Genomic DNA, 18947 nt, shown 5'->3' with positions numbered 1-18947 from the left:
ATAGTCACCTCAATTAAACAATTAATATAATTACACATAGCACGTATTTTATAGAAAATACTTCATATCTAGGTGTAAAATGAAAGTAACTACACACTCACTTGATTTAATGATAATCGGGCAGCACTTCGTTTCCTAAAACGATTATTTCTAATAAAACCGAGAGTTTTATTAAGAAACCGGGCTCTGCGAGGGTTGGGCTTCAAAGTCGAAAAGATAAATTTTTTCGGGTCTTCGGGCACTTCGGAACGTATTTTGGGTGTTTGGTATAATACCGGGGCTTTGGGGGAAGTTGGAATGGAAGAAATATGGGTTTAGGGGTGTAAAATGACATTTTTCCAAAATATACCCGGGAGGTCTCGCACCCTTCTATTTATAGGGGGAGGCTTCGGACCGAGGGGGAAGATAAGGGAACACGCGGCTCGCATGCGAGGCTCCAGGTGGTGGTTTCTGATTGGACCGAGGTCTAGGGTCCGAGGGGTGGAAGGTGGCGCGCCTGCGAAGCTCTGACACGCAAGGAGGACACGCGTCGCTCCGCGGTTGGACCAGCGCTTCGGATGCGAGGGAGTGCGGCACGCACTGCCAGCTGCTCGGATGAATCATCAGATCGGAACACGGGGCGGACACGGGGCAGCTTCCGAGCGAGGGTGACGTGGCCAAAGTCTGTCCATGCGAAATTCCTCGGATTTCGTGTTTTTTCTTTATTTTTGTGCCAAAACTTCTAAAATCCATAACTTTCGCATACGGGCTCCGTTTTTGACGTTATTTATATGCACGCGTAGGTAAAATTACGCTCTACAACTTTCGTTTAGACTTCGTCGGCTAATTTTGACTTTAATTTTAATATTATTATTTTTAACAGACCGGGACAGGAAATCCGTTAAAAATTCATAACTTCTTCATCCGACGTCCGTTTTCGTCTGTCTTTTTACGGTTGTACTACTATTGATGAGACCTTCGATTCTCGTTTAGGTTGTGTTGGCTAAAAATCACTCGATCTAAAATTCGAGTTTTTAGTTGTCTACTGCTAAGCTGAAACTTAGAAAAATCATAACTTCCTCATACGAAGTCAGATTTGGGCGTTCTTTTTATGCATACTCTCGGTTTAACGAACACTACGACTTTCATTTAGATCACTAAGGCTAAAAAGTAGTTTATCAAAAACTCACTTTTTACGTCATTCGGCACCGTGCCGGTTTTGTCGCGAAACTTCGACATGTCATAACTTCTTCGTTATAATTTGGATTTCGGTATTCTTTATATATCCGGAATCCTTGTCACGACCACTACAACTTTTTTAATAGATATCGGCTTTATCTAATATTTATTTTCGACGCTCATTTTTATTCTTAATTAATTAAATCGTAATAATTAAGCATAAAACACATAATTCACATAACATTCACATAATTCCTTTTCATTTCTTCAAAATGAGTGACAAAGGTTAACCTAGACTATTATGTCAATATTAATGCCTAGCCTAGAAACATGGGCGTTACATACAGTCCTCAAGATGTCGAAGAATTTAGTAAACAAATCAAAGAACTACTTGAAATAAAGGTCATCATTCCAAGTAAATCTCCTCACAGATCTCCCGCTTTCCTGGTCGAAAATGATGCAGAAATAAGAAGATGAAAGAAAAGAATGGTAGTTAACTACAAAGCTATTAACAAAGCAACCATAGGTGACAGCCATAATCTCCCTAATAAAGATGGACTTCTAACCGTTCAAAAGAACATCGAACAACAAGAGGTCAATGTTTCACCTCCTTTAAAAAGAAAAGAAACGTCTAGTCCTGAGCAAACGGCTCCAGGTAAAGACTCAACAAAGCCGTTGAAGGTTGTGGATTTACCAAAAATCCAGACAGGAGTACAAACTCCAATAACGTTGGTTACACCCTTAGACTTTAGCCTAAGACCCAACGGGGGAATTAAAATCCCAAAAACCGAAGGTTCATCTTCAGGATCAGGAACACCTGATAAGGGAATTCAAATCACAGAGGAATTGTTACAAATTCCTAATAAAAATTCAAAATCATATTATGTTGTATTCAGTGGACCCAACGCTGGTATATTTGAAGACTGGAATATCACCAAAAAGGCAACAGAAGGAATTAAAAATAGTGGTAGATAAACAGGTGTTCTAGTAGATCATTCTTTAAGATACTACAAGATCTGTTTATGTTATCTTTTTAAAAGATACTACACGAATAGTTAGGAGGTGTACTCACTTAACTACATTGTAAGGAGATCTACTCAGTTAGTCTGCTATGTGATGACATGTACTCGCTTAACTATATTGTGAGGATGTGTACTGAGTTTATTTTGTGAGGAAGTGTGCTCACTAGTATGTGCTTACTAGGTTAATATTACAATGAAGCGTACTCACATAACCATGTTGTTTATAAGGGATTTAGAAGATTTTGAGTCAAACTATGACTTAACTCACAAGATAAACATGTTAAGTGTTTATCTTCACTTGTTAATAAAAATCAACTCTTTAACAATTTTAAATAACTTACGTAATAAAATTGAAATTAATGATAATATTATTTATATACGTTTATTATTGGTCTCAAATATCTAACATTCCTGACCTTAGAATAAGGGTTTTATTTGAGAGTGGAGTATTTAGAAATGATAATAGATTATTTTTTAGAAATGCGACACATACACGTACACTAATCTACTTATAAATTACTCATGAATCCATCTATGCCCCAAACAGACCCGGACCTTCAACCTAATGGAGGAATAAATGCATACATATTGCATGATTATTTGATATATCATAAGGTTTATTACACCGTTGTTTTTCATATGATATATGAGTTTTGAGATTTATATTTGACAAATCGCTATGAAAATAAATGACCCTCCATATACATTATCGTTTCATGATTATGTTCATTAACTATAACCTTCAACCTCTAAAGAGAATTGACTAATTTTCACGTGATCCTTAAATAACGCGGACATGATAATTCGTGTATTCGTGTCATGAAAACGTGTCAACCACAAATTTGACACAATACGAATACACGAAGAGAAATAAGTTTTATCTCAATTTTCAAGATGTATTCGTGTCGTGCCGTGTCACTCATAGATTTGTGTATTCGTGTCTTGAATTGTCAGGTCTTACGCCATGGATGATGTATTGTTGACTTTTAAAAGACATGTTCATTCACCTAAATAATTAGATATTACCTATCTAACCCCTTGTACAAGTTATTTATTATATTAAATAATCCTACAAAATGATATTGTTATGATTTTCCTTATATATATATTTTTCTTTTCAAATTTAGTGGATTAACTGAGAGATTATTGTTGGCTCTAATTGTTATTACTAGGGATGAGCAAAAGGACCGAACCGGCTGGAACCGGCCCGAACCGGACCCGGCCCGGGAACCGGCTTCGGCCAAAATCAAGAACCGAACCGGCCCGGCGGTCCTACCGGTTCCCGGTTCCTACCGGTTCTTGTCGTGTCTTCAAATGTTGGAACCGGTCCTCGAAAAATAACATCATACGGTGCCGGTTTTTCTACCGGTTCCGGTTATATCGGTTCCGGTTTCTACCGGTTCCCGGTTCCAAAAATCCACAAAAATAACGTCCCGATCCCGACCCGACGGGTTCCATCGGGTTCCGGTTCCGATGCCGGTTCCGGTTCCGGTACCGGTTCCGGCAGGTTCCGGGTGCATATGCTCATCCCTCGGTATTACTACTATGGTTAATTTTTGGAAAGAGAAAGGTAAACGGGAAGTCTTCTCACAGGGCTGACGGCTCTCCGAAAATTTACTCGGTCCATCTGCTCCCTCTCCTTCTCTCTCTAGATCACAGTACACTATATTCTTCGGTTGCTTTATCATTTATGAATCTATAATTTGATTTCACATTGACTGCATTTTTGTGATTGAAATTGGATTCGGATCGAGAAACAAACGGCTATAGTCTAGAGAAACAGACGCCGCTCGGCTGGATCTGATCTGAGTCTAGCGGAGATGGCGTTGTCAGGTATGAGAGGTCTCTCCGTCTTCATATCCGAAATCCGTAATTGCCAAAACAAAGAACAAGAACGCCTTCGAGTTGATAAAGAACTTGGCAATATCCGTACACGCTTCAAAAACGAAAAGGTCAGGCTTCATTTCTATTTCCCACACATACGTATTTAGAAAAGTTGTATTTTTAGTATATACATATTTTCCGCTAAGGTGCCGAACTTGTAAATTCGATTAGATTAAGACTGAAGCGAAGTGAAATTTGCAAAGTTAGGTTTAGTTTGTTTGGTCAATTGAGGTCATTTTGGATGTTCAGTAGAGGAATTTTCCGACATTAAGATGAATTCAAGAAAATGCGGGGTCAATGTAACTAAGAGATGCATAATGTTTCAACCTGAATATAAACAGTAAATTAAGAAAACACTGGCAACTCTTTGAAATGAGGATTTCTAAAACAACTTAGATGGGTTGGTGAGGTATGAACCGATTCATCAAACTTATGTGCACTACTTTCGATTGGTCAATTGCCTGTCATGTTACCTGTTTTGACACTTAAAGGAGTAATGGTTAAAAATGAAATGAACAATAGCATAAAGGGAGCTTACTAATACAAACTAACAACTTGACCTGGGATATGTAAGGATTCAAGGAATACTAGTCATCTGCATCTATTTGACATTATTGGTAATAATGATTGAAAAGTATGAAATCCCTTTTGGCTATGCGGATAATTATAATTCATAGCCGACTCAATACTTGAGTGATCTCCAGATGATGTATCATGATATGAGGATAAGGTAAACTAAAATCTGTATGCACTTTTGCTAGAAGAACAGGGATGCCCTTGACTCATGAAGCTATACATAGGCCTAGTTAGTGATCCTAGAAGATCAGTCATGAGTCATGTTCAACCCCATACAATATCAACATCCTTCCAAAATAAATAATAATCCTTCACATTTTTCTTGTCACAGGGGTTGACACCATATGACAAAAAGAAATATGTTTGGAAAATGCTTTACATATTTATGCTAGGATATGATGTGGACTTTGGTCATATGGAAGCTGTTTCTTTGATTTCTGCACCAAAATATCCAGAAAAGCAGGTACATACATACTAACATACCCATTCCTTAATTTAAATATGTTTCCTTCTCTGTATTGCAAAAAAAAGTGTTATGATATTCTATTCTTATGGTGTGTGTGTTTCTTGAAGGTTGGGTATTTAGTGACATCATGTTTGCTCAATGAGAATCATGATTTTTTAAGATTAGCAATAAATACAGTTCGCAACGATATTATCGGACGCAATGAAACTTTTCAGTGTCTTGCATTGACAATGGTATGGAGATATAAAACCATGATTGTGATTTTTAAGATCTTTTCTTTTTTGTTATCAAATTAACAAACTTTTACAGGTTGGGAATATTGGTGGTAGAGAATTCGCTGAATCACTAGCACCCGATGTTCAAAAGTTACTTGTAAGTCTAAAGTCTAAACTACACATTTAATTTATAATTTTTTTTAAATGAAAATGATTATTATCTTTTTCTTTTATTTTCTCAGGTGTCAAGCAGTTGCAGACCACTGGTGAGAAAAAAGGCTGCACTTTGTCTTCTGAGGCTTTTTAGGAAAAACCCTGATGTGGTGAATGTAGATGGGTGGTCTGATCGAATGACACAACTATTAGATGAAAAAAATCTTGGTGTTTTAACATCATCAATGAGTCTTTTTGTTGCTTTGGTTTCTAACAACCATGAAGCATACTGGAGTTGCCTTCCAAAATGTGTTAAAGTTTTGGAAAGACTTGCTAGAAATCAAGATATTCCTCAGGAATACACGTATTATGGTATTCCATCTCCTTGGCTTCAAGTCAAAACAATGAGGGCTCTTCAGTATTTCCCAACTGTTGAAGATCCAAACACAAGAAGAGCATTGTTTGAGGTTCTACAACGAATACTCATGGGAACTGATGTTGTGAAAAATGTTAACAAGAACAATGCTTCTCATGCTGTTTTGTTTGAAGCTCTTGCTCTTGTTATGCATCTTGATGCTGAAAAAGAGATGCTGTCTCAGTGTGTAGCTTTGTTAGGGAAATTTATAGCTGTTCGTGAGCCAAATATCCGTTATCTTGGTCTCGTAAGTAATTTAATCAATGAAATTTTGTAATGTTGCTATAATGATCTCATGGAGTTATAATGTTATAATGTTATATGTCTATTTTACCCTTTTGCAGGAGAACATGACTCGAATGTTAATGGTTACAGATGTCCAGGACATAATTAAGAGACATCAAGCTCAAATTATCACCTCATTGAAGGATCCTGACATCAGGTTAACTGCTATTTATTGATTTATATCATTTTGTTTATGTTTTTTTTTTTTTAAAATTTTTTAATTTAATGTTATTTCTTGAATGCAGCATTCGGAGACGTGCACTGGATCTACTTTATGGTATGTGTGATGTTTCAAATGCTAAAGACATTGTTGAAGAACTATTGCAGGTAAAGAGTTGCTAGATATAAATATAATCTGTGTTCAATATATTTCAGTTGAATTTTTCTCATATGCCACTGATAAACATTTACTTTTAGTATCTTGGAACAGCAGATTTTACAATGCGGGAAGAGTTGGCACTAAAAGCTGCTATTCTTGCTGAGAAATTTGCCCCTGATTTATCATGGTATGCTGTTTTTTTTTATCTAATACCAAATCTATGGTTTTTATAGTATTTTTTAATGTTGTGAATTTCACTTTTGTTATGAGTGTTCAGGTATGTTGATGTTATTCTTCAGTTGATTGACAAAGCAGGAGACTTTGTCAGTGATGACATTTGGTTTCGTGTTGTGCAATTTGTAACCAACAATGAGGACCTTCAGGTAATTTTACATCTAGCTAATCAATTTGGTATTGTAGAATGTAGATTGGTATCTGCATTATTAAAGTTGATAAGACTTGCTGACTCACTTTTCTTTTTTCAATCATTAGCCTTATGCAGCTCTGAAAGCTAGAGAATATCTTGATAAGCCTGCAATACATGAGACAATGGTGAAGGTATGTAGATTATATCTTATATTTCCTATACAGTTACAGACAACTGTATGCTGATGTCATCATGGGTCTTTTATTATGCAGGTTAGCGCCTATCTGCTTGGAGAATACAGCCATCTTTTGGCCAGACGACCTGGGTGTAGCCCAAAGGACATTTTTGTCATTATACATGAGAAGCTTCCTACTGTGTCGTGAGTATATCTATATCTATACATCTATGTTTTCTTTTGTGATCATTATTTCTTCATCATCTAAGTTTTTATTTTATTTTATTATTTCTACAGGACTCCAACAATTTCCATTCTTCTCTCAACATACGCAAAGATTTTGATGCATTCTCAACCACCAGATCCCGAATTACAAAACCAGATCTGGGCAATATTCAGCAAGTGAGTTTATAATAAATTGGAGCTACACTTTTTTTTTTTTTTTTTTTCTATATGCAAAAATCGATAATATTTAATTTCACACAAATTGACAGATATGAAACATGCATTGATACTGAGATACAACAAAGAGCTGTGGAGTATTTTGCATTGAGTAGGAAAGGTGAAGCCCTGATGGATATATTAGCAGAAATGCCAAAGTTCCCTGAACGTGAGGTATATTTAAGTTTAGGGTTTTAATTGATTGACTATATAATAATAATAATATATCTGATATGGTGATTGTTGTGGACTTTGATTTACCTTTTTGAAGTCTTCATTGATCAAGAAAGCAGAAGACACTGAAGCTGATACTGCAGAGCTAAGTGCTATCAAGTCACGCACACAACAGCAGGCTTCTAATGCTTTAGTGGTGACAGATCAGCGCGAACCTCCCCAACTTGGTATGGTCAAAATCCCCAGCGTTGACCATAACTCTGTGAGTGTTGACCAAGAGTTGACTCAAGCTAATGGAATTTCACATGAAGTTGACCACCCTCAACCTGATATTCTTGGAGATCTTTTAAGCCCACTGGCTATTGAAGCACCTCCTCCTCCTCCTCCTCCTGTAAGTGAAGATGATGCATTAGCTCTTGCACCTGTTGAAGAGCAAGATAATCTTGTAAAGGTACTACTACTGCCTGCCACATGTCCTATCCTCATTGACTATAAATATCATTTATTTATTTAATATTATTTTAACTTTCTGTTGATAACCTTCCATAGCCAATAGGAGACACTGCAGAAAGATTCCATGCCCTGTGTCTTAAAGATAGTGGAGTTCTATATGAAGATCCTTATGTTCAGGTACTAAAAAGTTTAAGTTTTATATATCACATATGATATCATATATTGCATTAGATTTTTTTTTTTGAATAAATATTATTATTCCAGATTGGTATCAAAGCAGACTGGCGAGGTCATCAAGGTCGCCTAGTCATCTTTTTGGGGAACAAAACAACTTCTTCACTTACTTCAGTTGAAGCAGTGGTTCTGCCTCCATCTCATTTAAAACTGGAAGTCTCATCAGTACCTGAAGTTATACCTCCACGAGCACAGGTATTGAATCGTATGCTTTTTTATTTTTTATTTAAAATAAATATTTAAAAAATTGGCTTTTAATGATTCAGGTTCAATGCCCAGTTGAAGTGGTAAATCTTGGTCCAAGTAGGGATGTTGCAGTTCTTGATTTCTCATACATGTTTGGCACCAGCTTGGTATGTTCTTATGCTTCTTCATTCTACAAGACTACAACTTATCCATTTAGTCAATGTTTTGACTTTTTTTTTTTTTTTACACAGGTTGAAAGTAAGCTCCGGCTTCCTGCAGTAATAAACAAATTTTTCCAGCCTATACCAGTATCCACAGAGGAGTTTTTTCCACAGTGGAGATCACTGGCTGGACCTCCTTTGAAACTTCAAGAAGTGGTTAGTCTATATGTATATATTATTCACTTTTTTTTTTTCCATCATTATTTATATTTGAAGTTTAATGTTTATAAAATTGAACAGGTAAGAGGCGTAAGAGCTATGTCATTGGGTGAAATGTCACATTTGTTCAGCAGTTTGAGGCTTATAGTTTGCCCTGGACTCGTAAGTTTTATTATGACTGACTATTGAAATTTGTAAAAAGTAAAAAGTAAAAACACCATACATTTTAACTTACTGTTTTTGTTTGTTTGTTTTTTTTAAGGATCCAAATCCAAGTAATTTAGTTGCAACCACAACTTTTTATTCAGAAAGCACACGAGCCATGTTATGTTTGGTAAGAATTGAAACAGATCCAGCTGACAGAACACAACTCCGCATGACAGTTGCATCACAAGATCCAACACTAACATTCGAGTATGTTTTTCTTTTTCTTTTTCATAATATTTTATAGCAAAATACTTAGATACTATTTATATTTATATATATATATTATGTGTATATATGTTGATTCAGGTTAAAGGAATATATCAAGGAACACTTGATTAGCATTCCCACAGCCCCTAGTATGCCACAACAACCTCAACCAATAGCATCGTCAGATCCCGGGGCTTTACTTGCTGGTTTGCTTTGAACATAATTTTTATCCAATATTTTTTTTAATGGCAATAAAAAAGAAAAAGAAAAACCGTAGAGGGTGGGTGTTACACTAGAGTTGGGGTTCTTTCGGGATTTTTTGCACAATTAGATTGTGTGAGTGTTGGTAGGTGGGGTTTGAAATTCTTTGAAACATTTACATGGTTTATAGAGGGAATGGGAATTGGGAAGTTGCATCATTTTTTTTTATCATCATTATTATGTAATGTGTAATATGGATGGGATTGGGAGGAAGTAAAGAATTGTTGTATCTAAGGTTATTGGATTTCTTTGTCTGGTAATCAATGCACAGATATATAATATCCCTGTAATTTTTAATTACATTTTCTTTGTTTCTCGCCTAGTGATTAAACTTAATACTGTATGTGTGGCTTTATTAAACTGTATGTGTGGCTTTATTACATAAGATAATTAGTGGTCTTTTTGAAACCGGTCTCATGGTCTTTATGTGCGGCCTTTTCGGTTTTGGTTTTTCCATTAACAGATGTGTGATTAACACTAAAATGGTACATTAAGATTTACTAAAAATGATACATTAAAAGTTAATAAATAAAGAAGAAAGAAATTTTAAATAACAAACAAAAATTATATGTATTGAACTTTGGCTTTTGGTTTTTATTGAGTCTGTTTCGAAACGGTCTGGTTTTTTAGAAAACTGGTCTCGATCATGTCTTTTCTTTTCTTTAGATCAGCTTCATCGGACAGGTCTATTTTTTAAAAGTTCGTTTTTTTTTTTTTTATTTAGAGACCAGCCACTCTTTTGTTCATGTTCAGTTGTCATGTCAAAAGAAATTCAATGTTGTATGGACATGAATTTATAGGTTACCGTAGGTCGATGAAGCCATCATTTCTCTTAAAGGAAATGGACAAAAGCCTGAAAATCTTTTTACTATTGGGATTTTAACCAGTACCATGTACTTCCAAAAAGAAAAACTAAACTATGGATATTTTTACCACATATTATTTTATAAATTTATTTTAATCTTATTTTATAAATTTACCGGGTTTTTATTGTATTTTTTTATGTCTAAAACAAAATAAGATAGAAGTTAATAACTTATATAGAATATTATTTTACTGTATTTTTAAAACAGAATGATATTATTATAATCTTATTTATCCTCTGTCTTAGAATTAATTTTATTGCATTTTTTCTATCTAATTCAAACAATCTAGATTGTACTTTTAATCCTAGCAGCTTGCTGGGGTTCTTTTTTTACTATTAATATATTCTTCTTTTGCCGGTTTAAAAAAAAATTCAAACAATAATTAATATAATCTTAGTTTATTCTCTTTCTCAAAAACTGACTTTTCTTCTAATAAAAGCAGCTTTTTATTTTCGAAAAACCATTGAAAAATTATTTGTTCGTGTACCGATACAATTGAATGAACGTTTATTTATTTATTTATTTTTGTAACCTTTTTATGTTTAGAAAAAAAGATGGTTTTATTTTAAAAGAGGTTAAAGTTTCAGGATTTATTTTGAACAGTTACTCTTTCTTATGGCAAAATAAATAAGGATGGTGTTCATGTTCATATCACAAGTTCTTAGAAAACGATTCAGCAGTCACATGCGTACATATTATATGCTAAATTTCCAACAACTTGATTAATGAAATATTATAATGATATAGACATGTCCAAATATAGGGCATCTTCCTAATCAAATTCATTATGACCATATTCCATTTATGGTTTTGGTATTACATATAAAAATTCTTTTGACTTTTGTCCAAAGCAAAATGTCTTGTAACAATTTAAGATTCTCAAAAGTAGTAGGTCGTCTAATGCTTAATCTATATATAATTAATAAAATATTGAAAGTCGTTTTTTTTAATTTTTTGGTGGAAGTAAGAGAGTACAATATACTTTTTAAATAAGAAATCATTAAAGCAAATACATATAATTATATAAGTTTGTTAACAAACCAACTGCTCATCGGAATATTCATTTATCTGTTCAAAGGAAAGTTTGATTATTTATTAGTTAAATAAGTATGAATAAGATTTTTTGTTTGTCTAATTAAATGAAGGAACGTAAATTATGGTCTTGTTTGTTTATGTATATTCATGAATGTTTGTTTCTTTATGTTTAGTTATTATTTATATAATATATACATAACTAGTTTATAATCCGTGGGAACCACAGTTATAAAATTAATTAAACTTTCATAATAAAAATTTATAATTATTAATCAATTATTTTAAATAAGTCATTTTAAATAAACTATTAATTAAGAGATATACCAAAATTTTAAAGTTATTATAACTTCCAATCTAACATATAATTAGAAAATGTAAATTTGAATTTTGAAATGAGTTGTCTAATATATCTACATGACACATGACATAATATTAATAAAGAGTTATATTAGAGTGACACTTGGCACAAAAAGATTAAAACTATTCATTTATTAGAATAGGGATGTTATACAACCTAAATGGAACATCTAAGAATTGTTCAAGTTTTACAATTTTAAGATTTGATAAAAATATTAAAGTGCTGTCAACATACTTTATTGCAACGGTTTCTCGATTTTCAGTGGACGGACTCAACTAGGTTGACAGAAAGTAAACGGAAGACTTTTGATACGGTGGTTATTTATGCTTTATAGTGCTTCCAAATTGTCTTCTATTCCTAGGAAATCTGATTTGTTTGATAGGTTATTTTTTTCGATTTCCAATACGAGTAGAAAATCTAAAATTAATAGGGTCACTTGGCTTCAAAATCCAATTTTGGCATGCACTTTATTGTAATGGATTCTCTCTAGTTCCTTGCTAGTGGTTTATTAATTCTTGGTATGACTATGGATGTTTATCTTTTATTACTCTCTCAATGTTGGTTCATTTGTTCGATTAAACCTAAACGAATGAAAATAAACAAGTTGTTATAGTTCGTTTTAAGGACCTAAATACATATCCAAGAAATGCAAATAAATCATCTCTAAAAATTTTGCACATGGAAAAAAAAAGTAGACAAAACATTTGTTTAATTTAATGGTATGAAGTTGTACTACAGATACATGAGTTCCAAAACAAATAAATAAAAAAGAGAGTACAATAATAGATGGCACATTACAATCAGTCGACTCACTCTCCTATTGCCACCATATTATTTCCCTCCACAAAACATAAATCTAAAAAAAAGCCCAACTCAACATATAAATATTTAAAAACAAAAACAACATAAGAAATAAACATCTTCTTTTCTTCTTCTTCTTCTTCTTCTTCAACTGGACTCGATTCAACTGTATACTATGCTCTCTAACAAACAACCTAATTAAATTTTCTTATGTCTCCTTAAAAATTTTCACAAACATCCAACCAAAAACTCCAATCTCTTTCCTCTTCCCTTTCTCAAACGGCATGGGCATGTGTTTGTTTTATCAATCACACGAAAGATTGTATATACTGTGAATAATTTGAGATATGGAAAGAGTAAAAAGATGTAGGCTTTTGTTTTTTTTTTTTTTCGATTTCAGACCATGAATCATCTTCAAGAGCTTGGGACGATGGTGCCAACATAACCAAATCCAACGATCAAGAAGGTAATCGTCTGCAGGAAGATGTATATAAAGTAGTTGTGCTTCCCGTACATGAAATCATAGCATCCAGTGAAGAACAGGAACGCAGCAAACCCTAGCTCGGTTAGATGAATTCTACATATCACCAAAAATTAACCCTAATTAAGCTAATTTCTTCAAACATTCAAGTTGAATTGATGAAAGAAAGGTATAACGATTTGAATTACCTGTCACCGAAATTGAAATTGAATTTGAATTTCTTTGGTGCTTTGGCGTTTGCTTTGTTGTTCTTGAGAGCATCTCCGAGTTTTTCAGTAACGACCCACTCGTTTGATCTCTTTGCGTCAAGTAAACCAATGAATGTGGCTTTAGTTCGGTGAAGGGACATCACATTTTCAAACAGAATCCAGTAGAACAATAAATGAATGGATCTGAAACAACAAAAGTTGAATTAGCAATCCATTTTGATAATCATTTGATGTGATGTGATGATATGTAAATATAGACATACCTTGGAGTTCCGACTGAATTCAAGGTGGTGATGACGCAGGGGATGTAAATGGCGCCCCAAATGGGAACATCAACCTCAGGGACCAATATCGTGAGGGGAAGAACAACGCAAAAGAAGAAGAAAGTGACCATATGAGCAATGATCTTTCTTACAAAGAAGAAACTGTAGATCACGTAAAGCTTCTTCCATAATGTCACTTTCTGTAACATTAATGCAATGAATATCACTTTAAAAATAAACACATGGGGGGAGATGAGAGATTATCTTTTATCAATGAAAATGAAGTTAACTAACCTTGTTCCTAACAATCTCCATCACCATTTTCCTAAACAAATTAGCAGGACCACAGGACCACCTATGTTGCTGATAACGAAAGGCTTTGAATGTACTCGGAAGTTCGCTTTTCACCTACAAAAAAACATTCATCATCATAAAAATCAATTCATCAATTAAAGTTTTTTTTTTTTTTTTTTTTTTTGATTTTGATGAAAAATTGATGTACTTACCTGAAGATCACCAAGATACAGGAATTTCCATCCTTTAAGACCTGCTCGAACAGCAAGATCCATGTCCTCCACCGTCGTTCGGTCCTTCCATCCTCCGGCTTCATTAATGGCAGCAATCCGCCACACGCCACCAGTTCCTGTATATTTTATTAATTAATTAATTACCATCTTACCCCTTGATTATTTTATTTAAAAATAAATGCCGAAATTTGTTTATTTATTTTTATATTACCGTTGAATCCGAAAAATGCATGAGTAGCTGATCCTACTTCTTGCTCCACTGTAAAATGGTAATCTAGCGACATCTCTTGCATTCTTGTCAATAAACATTCATCAGAGTTCACTGCAACAAATAAAAAATAAATTATTGTTAATATTGTTTAAGAAAAAAGGTGAATAGTAAGTAAATGCGGTGTCCATGTGTGAATAATGTGGGCCCATGACCAATCGTAGCTACATGACACATGTCTCTACATCACAAACACAACACGCCATTCAGCACATGAACTCACAGCTTGTTTTTTGTCAACATCCCACGATCACCTTTATATCAACCACACCATCATCATCGCCTCTTTTTATTTAATCATTAATTAAAAAAATCTTGATATTTTTCAATTTTTATAATTAAGTATTGGTTTTTATTATAACGTTCTTCTATTTATTATTTATTAACAATATATAGTAGACTAGACTCTAGACTAGAAATGAAAAGGAAGTAGGTAAAATACAAAAATGATATTTCAGATGGTAAGAAAAAGAGCGTCGGTGTGAAACTAGAATCTAGCAGCTGTACCAACGACAATGCGCAGAGTACACTACATCATGGAAGCATAAATGCACGTGGACTGCAGACATAGCTAATTACTATATTGCCCTTGTACACATTGAAGTTGCTTCCTCTTTAAAAATTACAGGTCACTTTTGAGTGTGAAAGTAAAAAAATATATATATGAATGATAAATGTAGAAATGACGAAACCATCCCCTGTACCAGCAACATTTATGCCGACTGTTGTGGGGTGGCCCATGAGTTATTTCCGGACATTTATGTCAATTTACTCCAAACTCCAATACTTGTTTTTTTTTTTTTTAACTAGGGTACAACTTTCTCAGCACATGTTACAACCCTGGATAAGCTCGCAAAGTAAACAAAGTGGAGGGCGCTACGATTCCGTGATTGGAGGAGTCTAATTGGGCAACGGACAACAATTAATTTACATCTTATCGCCTTGTACTTTACTCTTTTTTTAGCATTCATCCTTGTACTTTCTAGATATGCTCTCTGTAACTTTCTAAACTTGGTTTATTTCCACAAAACCACCACATACACAAAATCTAATCAAATGTTACACAAAAATGTTGTTTCAATGTTAACGAAAGTTTGTACATGCAAATAGATGGAGTTTGGTATCAAATATGTACATGTCAAAAGTTCATATACGATACAACTCTTTATTCAATTATTTAGATAATATAACTCACTTTCCAATGCCTTTTTTAGTAAAGATAATAACATTTTTTTTTATCAGGAAAAGTATTCAAAGGTTTGAAATTGTAAACGGTGTTGGTTAAAATAAATGTCTTTGAAAATTAATTTTTGGGCATTATTACAAATAAGAAAAGAAATTATGTAGTTCTTGTTGGCATGTCTTTTCTCATGACTTCAACGTATAAGTTATATGTTTATTCATTGCATTAATTAGGTTGCAGAAAAAATGTATTTTAAATGTGTTACTATTAAATGATTAATGTACATGTTTAATAAATAATTAAATTATGATTTAAATAATTTTAACGAGATAAAAAAAGGAGTATATATTTTTTATTTTAAAAAAGAAAAATGTTACCACCGACACTTTTAACATTAGCCATCAAGACTCAACGTCAACTGTACCCTTTCTTACCCTTTAAAATTTATCTAAAAAGTGTAACTAAATAAGAAAAAAATAATAAAATATTATTTAATTTAATCAAGATTTAACAGAAAAATCAGAATGAGAAACTTACCAAAACGCCACCGAGCTTGAACTAGTGCGATTTGAGGGTTGAACTCAAGGAAAGGAATGGCTCGCCGGAGAAAATCTGGCTCCGGTCGGAAATCGGCGTCAAAAATGGTGACGTATTCACAGTCTTTGACATAATCATGCTTTAATCCTTCTTTAAGAGCACCGGCTTTGTAACCTCCTCTGCTTTCTCTGATTTGATACTTAATATTAACTCCTTTGCTTGCCCATCTTTGGCATTCTTTCTCGATCATATCCTAAATTAAAAACACAATCTAATCAAAAATCTAAACAACAACATCGTGAAAGTAGCCTTTGTCGTTTTCTGAAAAATGCAAGTTTTTAAGTTTTTAAATGTGAAATGAGTTTATTCCCTTGTTTGATAAGATAAAATTTAATTAATTTGTAGAAACACAATCAAAGTCGTTATTGCTTTAGATTATTTGAATCAAAAACTGTTCACTTGGATTTTTAGGAAAAAAATTCATATGGAAAAACACTATTAATAGTAATGAAAACCAAATTAATAACTTTACTTGGTTTATGACACATAACAAAATTATGGCAACGAATTCACCAAACTCGGTCTCAAAAATAAAAAATGGTGTAATGATTTGAATAAGTAAAAAAGGTTGAATGTGATGAATAATTATTGAAATCTTCTTTATGCTTTGATGAGTAGTACTGTATAGATTTATAACCAAAGATGTAAAATTGGCTTTAATGAGTTGTACCTTGATGACAAAATCAGTAGAGTCATCAAGTACTTGAATCACGAGTCGATCGGATGGCCATGAGAGATTACATGCTGCCCCAATTGAGATCTTGTATACCTGTGACATCATCCATTCATTCAATTAATCAATACCAAACGTAACATAAATTCCTCATAAATCAACAAACGAAGACATAAGAAACTCACGGAATTACTCCGAATTACGAGAAATCGGAAAAAAGCACAATCAAAACATACACAATAATGATAAATGACGAACCTCTTTCTCATTGAACATTGGGATTTGAATAAGAACCAAAGGGAAAGCAGAATTCCCGATTTCCAAATCGTCACGAATGGGTTCCCAATTGTATCGCTTCTCGGGCTTCTTCCAAAACAGCTTAACAAGGACAATTACAATACCCATGTAAAGCCTTTCGAGAAAAAGCATCACTGTCATCGCCAAACAGACATAAACAGCCAATCTCAACAACGGCACGATCAATGGCGCCTTGATTAGGTCCCATAACAAACCAATTTGCGCCGCCAAGTCCACCGACGCCCCCGGAAAACTCTCCGGTATCAGATTCTTCCCGGATATAACGTCTCCCATTTTCACTATCTGGTTTCAACCGAAATAGGGGAAAACAGGGGAAAGTAGATCTATGGAGATTCGTTAAATGTGGGTGAGATTTGGGGGTTTCTCTCTCTACCCAGATTGAGAAAGTGGTTGGTTTTGACACACACTGTCTTGATTTCCTTCCTTCTGCTTACAGATTATGCCAAAACAGTACTGCTTCTGTGTTTCTATCGAATCATAATAGAAGAGAAGCAGAGGTGTGTTGTGGCATTGCTGAAGAGAGGATAGGAAATGGTGAGGAGAGTGAAGAGGGGTAGAGAGAGAAAGGGAGGAGTGGAGCAAGTGAAGGAGAGAGAGAGAGATGGAGGGTTTTTTATAGTTAAATTTATAACTTTTTTTATTTTTATTTATTTTTATTTTTTTATTTTTTTTATAATAATTTTACTACTACTGACTTTCGACTCTACCTTGCTTCCTCTTTATTGTGCATTCTGTTAATTCCAGTCCCTCTACTTCTTTGTATTTACATTTTTAAGCATCCTACGCATAGAAGTTATAAGCTTTAGACACTTCGGTAAAAAATTTAATCGATAGTTCTCTACATTGGGTTTTAAAAACCGTCACTTATGTTGTTAATTTAATTTCATAATTTTTGAATCTTGTTTATGTATAGTTATTCAAATCAAGTGCCTTATAGATGATGTTTCATTATTATTATTTCTGCACCGGTTAATTTCATTTTGAAAATCCTAAGATGAGTTGAATAGCAAGGTTTAACATTATGAGTTGAATACGTTAAGGATATCTTATGTGTTATGATTTACTATCACCTATGTGTATTGCAAACGATTTAATATAGATACGTCAATATAAGTGATATAAACTTTAATTATATCTTTTTAATGATACAAACACCAAATTTATGTCTCTAAAAGAGGATTCCCACATAACCAAACGAAAATATGAAAATTTTTATATTATTGAATTCTTTGAGACAATGAACTACTGATGAAATTTGCTACTTCATGTTAGTATGTAGTATTATTTTGACCTTTCATTAATCGATGTTTCCTTCCATTTCAGCAATAAAACAAATTCATGAACATTAGTTGTAGTTTTTCACCATTGTACAACATTCACTTACAACTTTGTGACTTATATATGTAGACCACAACTTCATCATTATAGATAATAATATTAATGAAGTGTGCAACTGTGCATGCATATGTTGAAACTTAGAAGAGTGGAAATGTGATTTCATAAGGATACGGGGCCAAAATGAAACTTTAATAAAAGAATTAGTACAACGGAGTCAACGGCATCCATCGGCTGTCATCAAATGAAACGACGTCGCATGGTAAGGATATTCCGGCGTACAAACTAAATCCCATCAAAGTCCCGTTATAATTAGTAATTTAAAAAGTAATGTTTGTTACGTTTTTATTTCATAAAACGAAAAGGTTTGCTTCGACTTTGTTCCGTGTTATTATTTACGGTATATATGTTATATGTACATCTATATTCTATCCAAGACAATTAACAATATTACA

General features: G+C 33.6%; 2 protein-coding genes across 2 annotated transcripts; one reads left to right on the top strand and one right to left on the bottom strand.

Annotated features, from left to right (window-relative positions):
* The first annotated feature begins 3751 nt into the window (after positions 1-3751).
* Positions 3752-9878, top strand: LOC145160687 (AP-2 complex subunit alpha-1-like). Its single transcript, XM_079079971.1, has 21 exons — positions 3752-4132; positions 4972-5103; positions 5214-5339; positions 5416-5478; positions 5564-6136; positions 6234-6331; positions 6420-6501; positions 6592-6680; positions 6771-6876; positions 6986-7051; positions 7133-7239; positions 7333-7437; positions 7530-7650; positions 7748-8101; positions 8200-8280; positions 8368-8532; positions 8604-8690; positions 8775-8900; positions 8985-9065; positions 9166-9317; positions 9417-9878. The coding sequence occupies exons 1-21, from the start codon at positions 4001-4003 to the stop codon at positions 9532-9534; spliced, it is 2964 nt and encodes a 987-aa protein (XP_078936097.1). The 5' UTR covers positions 3752-4000; the 3' UTR covers positions 9535-9878.
* Positions 9879-12529: 2651 nt separating this feature from the next.
* On the bottom strand, positions 12530-17752 carry CSLA02 (cellulose synthase-like A02). Its single transcript, XM_079079968.1, has 9 exons — positions 17098-17752; positions 16837-16935; positions 16107-16359; positions 14330-14440; positions 14098-14234; positions 13886-13999; positions 13592-13791; positions 13308-13511; positions 12530-13215 (listed from the first exon to the last, which is right to left on the bottom strand). The coding sequence occupies exons 1-9, from the start codon at positions 17428-17430 to the stop codon at positions 13053-13055; spliced, it is 1614 nt and encodes a 537-aa protein (XP_078936094.1). The 5' UTR covers positions 17431-17752; the 3' UTR covers positions 12530-13052.
* Between the last annotated feature and the right edge of the window lie 1195 nt (positions 17753-18947).

Source organism: Lactuca virosa, chromosome 2 (assembly GCF_052849685.1).
Source record: "Lactuca virosa cultivar CGN04683 chromosome 2, Lactuca_virosa_CGN04683_v6, whole genome shotgun sequence".
NCBI lineage: Eukaryota > Viridiplantae > Streptophyta > Magnoliopsida > Asterales > Asteraceae > Lactuca > Lactuca virosa.
Note: the sequence above shows the minus strand (reverse complement) of the source record. Positions and strands in the feature narration are given on the sequence as shown.